Below are 3,947 nucleotides of genomic sequence, written 5' to 3' on the forward strand. Positions count from 1 at the left end.
GTTTGACGTCACTAAAGTTAAGTGTCTCATACCAGAATTTCAAAAATACAAACTCTAAAACAGTCACACGCCAGTGTTTTAAAATTGCGATAGCACAGCAATAATAATGAAAATATATATATGTATTATTATAAACAAGAACTTTATTATATAATAATAATAATAATAATAATAATAATAATAATAATAATAATAAATTATATAAATAAATAGCCTAAATAAAATAAGTAAAATAAAAGAATATTTTTTTAGTAGATTTTTGTTTTCCATTTCAGATTTTTTGTCATCAATTTCATTATGAATGAGCAACATTTTACATTGAAAGATGCCCTTGAAATAATAGATGGCGACTTAAGTGAAATTGATGGGAATGAAAATGAAATTGAAAATGAAGACCCAGATGACACTAACTGGCTAATTGGGGTTCACCATGTCACTGATAGTGACAGTGATGATGATGTGCCACTTATTGAGTTATCCAATAAAAGAAAGAAAATAACGGACGACTATGACAGTGATGATGACATACCTTTACAACAGTTGCTTAATAATAAACTAACACTACCTAACAATTACAAGTGGTGTAAGCAAATGTTTACCCCTCCATCAGATACCAAGTTCCATGGTAATACAACATTGCCACCACTACCTACATCAAGTGACGGCGAGATAACACCGTATTCACTATTTAAAATGTTCATTACAGATGATATGTTGGCCACAGTGGCCAAAGAAACCAACAAGTATAGTGTTGAAAAAGACGGAAAATCTACCAATACCACCCCTCAGGAACTATAGCAGGTGCTTGGGATATATTTTTTCATGGGGCTCGCACAGATGCCTAATGCACGATGCTACTGGGAACAGGAAGTAGCTTATAGTTCCATCTCTAGTGTTATGGCACGGGATCGATTTCTGAAATTATTATCGAGGCTCCATTTTGAGGACAATAACAATGCAACAGATAAAATGAAAGAAGACAAATTATGGAAAATTAGAAGTTGGTTTGAGGCGATGCGGAAAAACTGCATGACTATACCACCAGAAGAGTGCCAATCTGTTGATGAAATCATTATCCCTTTCAAGGGTAGGTCACATTTGCGTGTGTACATGCCAAACAAACCTCACAAGTGGGGATTCAAGCTATGGGGTAGGTCGGGGTCTGATGGCTATATTTATGACTTTGACTTGTACCAGGCAGCCTTCAAAGATGACAAATCAGAACTTGGTCTCGCTGCAGGTGTAGTTGAGAAGCTGACAAATACTTTGCCATCAGATCGGCATTTCAAAGTATTTGCCGACAACTACTTCTCGTCTATACCACTTGTAGAAAAATTTTAAAAAAGAAAGATATGGTACATTGGCACTGTGCGCATGAATAGGGTAAAAAATTGCAAATTATCTGATGATAAGGAACTGAAAAAAAACAAGCGTGGGCACTACGAGTACATGGTTGAAGAAAAAACAAATACGGTTTGTCTTCGTTGGGTTGACAACCGACCTGTCAGCCTGATATCGTCATACGTTTGTGCAGACCCAGTTGGACAAGCGAGACGTTGGAACAGAAAAGAAAAAAAATATGAAACTGTTGACAAACCTGCCATTGTCGAAGAGTACAATAAGTTTATGGGTGGCATAGATCTTCTCAACATGTGCACATCCATGTACAAGCACAACTTGCGATCGGCTCGATGGTATTTATACCTCTTCTGGTATTCTGTTACCATTGCTTTGGTAAATGCCTGGTTTGTGTACCGAAGGTATCATGGTGAAATTGGCACAGAAAAGAGAAAAATCATGAGATTGAGAAAGTTCCAGGCATTGTGTGCCCAATCACTGACGAGTGCTGGAAAAGAGAAAAAGAAACGTGGGCGTCCGTCTGAGGAAGACCGGTCGTTACACCAATCTCCACCGGTGAAACGACCAAAATCCTCCAAATTGGTCGCACCTGATGTTCGGAGCGACGAATACAACCATTTCCCAACATGGGACAAATCTCGCCAGCGATGCAAATTATGTCCTGCAGCAAAACCGTTCTTTAGCTATGTGAAATGCCAAAAATGCCAAGTCCACCTCTGTTTGAACAAAGACAGAAATTGTTTTTACGCATTTCACTAGTGATAGGACCTAGTTCTAAAAACTCACATCTTTGGAGTTATTGTTGTTAATTCTTTTAAGAAGTTTATTGTTATGATTTGATAATTTCGCAGGTTTACAGTTGGAAAATTTGTTGCATTTCTTCGTTGGAGTTCATCAGTTTCGTTTTACAAGAAGAAATATGGCATACATGAAATAACACGGTTAACATTTTACATTAGCACCTGTTGAATACGTTCTGGTTTTTTAGTCTGCTAATAATGACGACAGTTGAGAGGGATGAAATAATGTTGATCGCAACGTAAAATAGCACAAATATTCGACACCGTATCATATATGATACATTGGGAACTAACTGTTTAAAACCTAATGTATCATATATGATACGGTCACTAAATTTGGCCAAAAAGTCCCAAAACTTTATTTTATTATATTTGTTGTTTTTCTTACATTGTTTGTTGATTGTTCACCAACTGTGATATTTTTCACATCGCTGTTTATATGTTCAGGCGTTCTAGGGTTAAAGGGTAATAATCAACACATTGTACTTTTCACTCATATTTGTTTTATGAAATGATAATTACAACTAATAAATATATTAAGACGATCATAATAACTGAACTCATGATACCAGATGGACTAGTTGACAATACTGTATGCGTGATGCCAGATAAACTAGGTGACACTACTGAACTCATGTTATCAGATTGACTAACGGATACGGTGGGGGGGGGGGTCTAGAATGTGGCAAGTTGAAATTTGAACATAGGTGTTTAGTCCACGCCACCCCACCCCACACCATATGTACACGCGCCTGCAACATTAATGACAAAAAGGCACACACTTAAAATTATATAATAACAACATAATTTATATAACGCAAATATCACAATTTTGTAGTTGAATTTTTATTATATATATATATATATATATATATATATATATATATATATATATATATATATTTATTATTATTATTATTATATATATATATATATATATATATATATATATATATATATATATATATATATATATATATATATTATTATTATTATATATATATATATATATATATATATATATATATATATATATATATATATATTATTAGTATTATTATTATCAAATACCAGTGCATAATATCTAACAGATAATTGTGTAGGAATATCATATGGGCAAGTTATACTTATTTGTGAGTACTAATACATGCTTCGAATTATTGAAAATCTTTTCGAGTTATTTTTAAATGTTTAAACATTTATTAGTTTTGTTCATGCAATAAGGCCAACAAAATGTGTACATACTCTTACAAATGATATAAATGGAAAATACTAGAATAAATAGAAAAAAATTAAATAAATAGAGGCGCCAATATCCTAAGTTAATTAAATAAACCAGAAAGGAAACTGCGTTTCGTTTTGTTTGCAGCTATAATTTAATTTGTATGTGTACCACCGGACTTAAATTGTCATTGTCCATGAAGCCAAGTCCGGCCCGCACTTGATATCCTGGCAGTCAGCCCAGTATTCCTAAGGAACGTAAGTCCTAGGACTTGCCTTCCTAGGTATATTAGACGTAGGACCTGCATTCCTAGGAGACTAATACCGGGCAGACAACTGTTCCTACGGACTTGCATTCCGTTTCCACCGGGTCCATCGTTTTAGTGCTCGAGATATCCAATTTCGTGCAGGTTATGTTGTTCAGATTTGAATATATGCTACTATAGATTATGCTGTGCAGAATGTACGAAGGGGTGTATATTCGTGAACAATAGTTTACGAGGGGCGAGTTAATTATTTTTTATAAATCTACAATTCCCAGTACATTATTTAACTCAATACATTATT

The 3,947-nt window shown here is 34.2% G+C and overlaps 1 protein-coding gene across 1 annotated transcript; it reads left to right on the forward strand.

Annotated features, from left to right (window-relative positions):
• The first annotated feature begins 1,449 nt into the window (after positions 1-1,449).
• LOC121373532 (piggyBac transposable element-derived protein 3-like) lies at positions 1,450-2,118 on the forward strand. The gene has a single exon (XM_041500209.1). It carries the CDS (start codon positions 1,450-1,452, stop codon positions 2,116-2,118), a length of 669 nt encoding a protein of 222 aa, XP_041356143.1.
• The last annotated feature ends 1,829 nt before the right edge of the window (positions 2,119-3,947 follow it).

This window comes from Gigantopelta aegis, chromosome 5 (assembly GCF_016097555.1).
Source record: "Gigantopelta aegis isolate Gae_Host chromosome 5, Gae_host_genome, whole genome shotgun sequence".
NCBI lineage: Eukaryota > Metazoa > Mollusca > Gastropoda > Neomphalida > Peltospiridae > Gigantopelta > Gigantopelta aegis.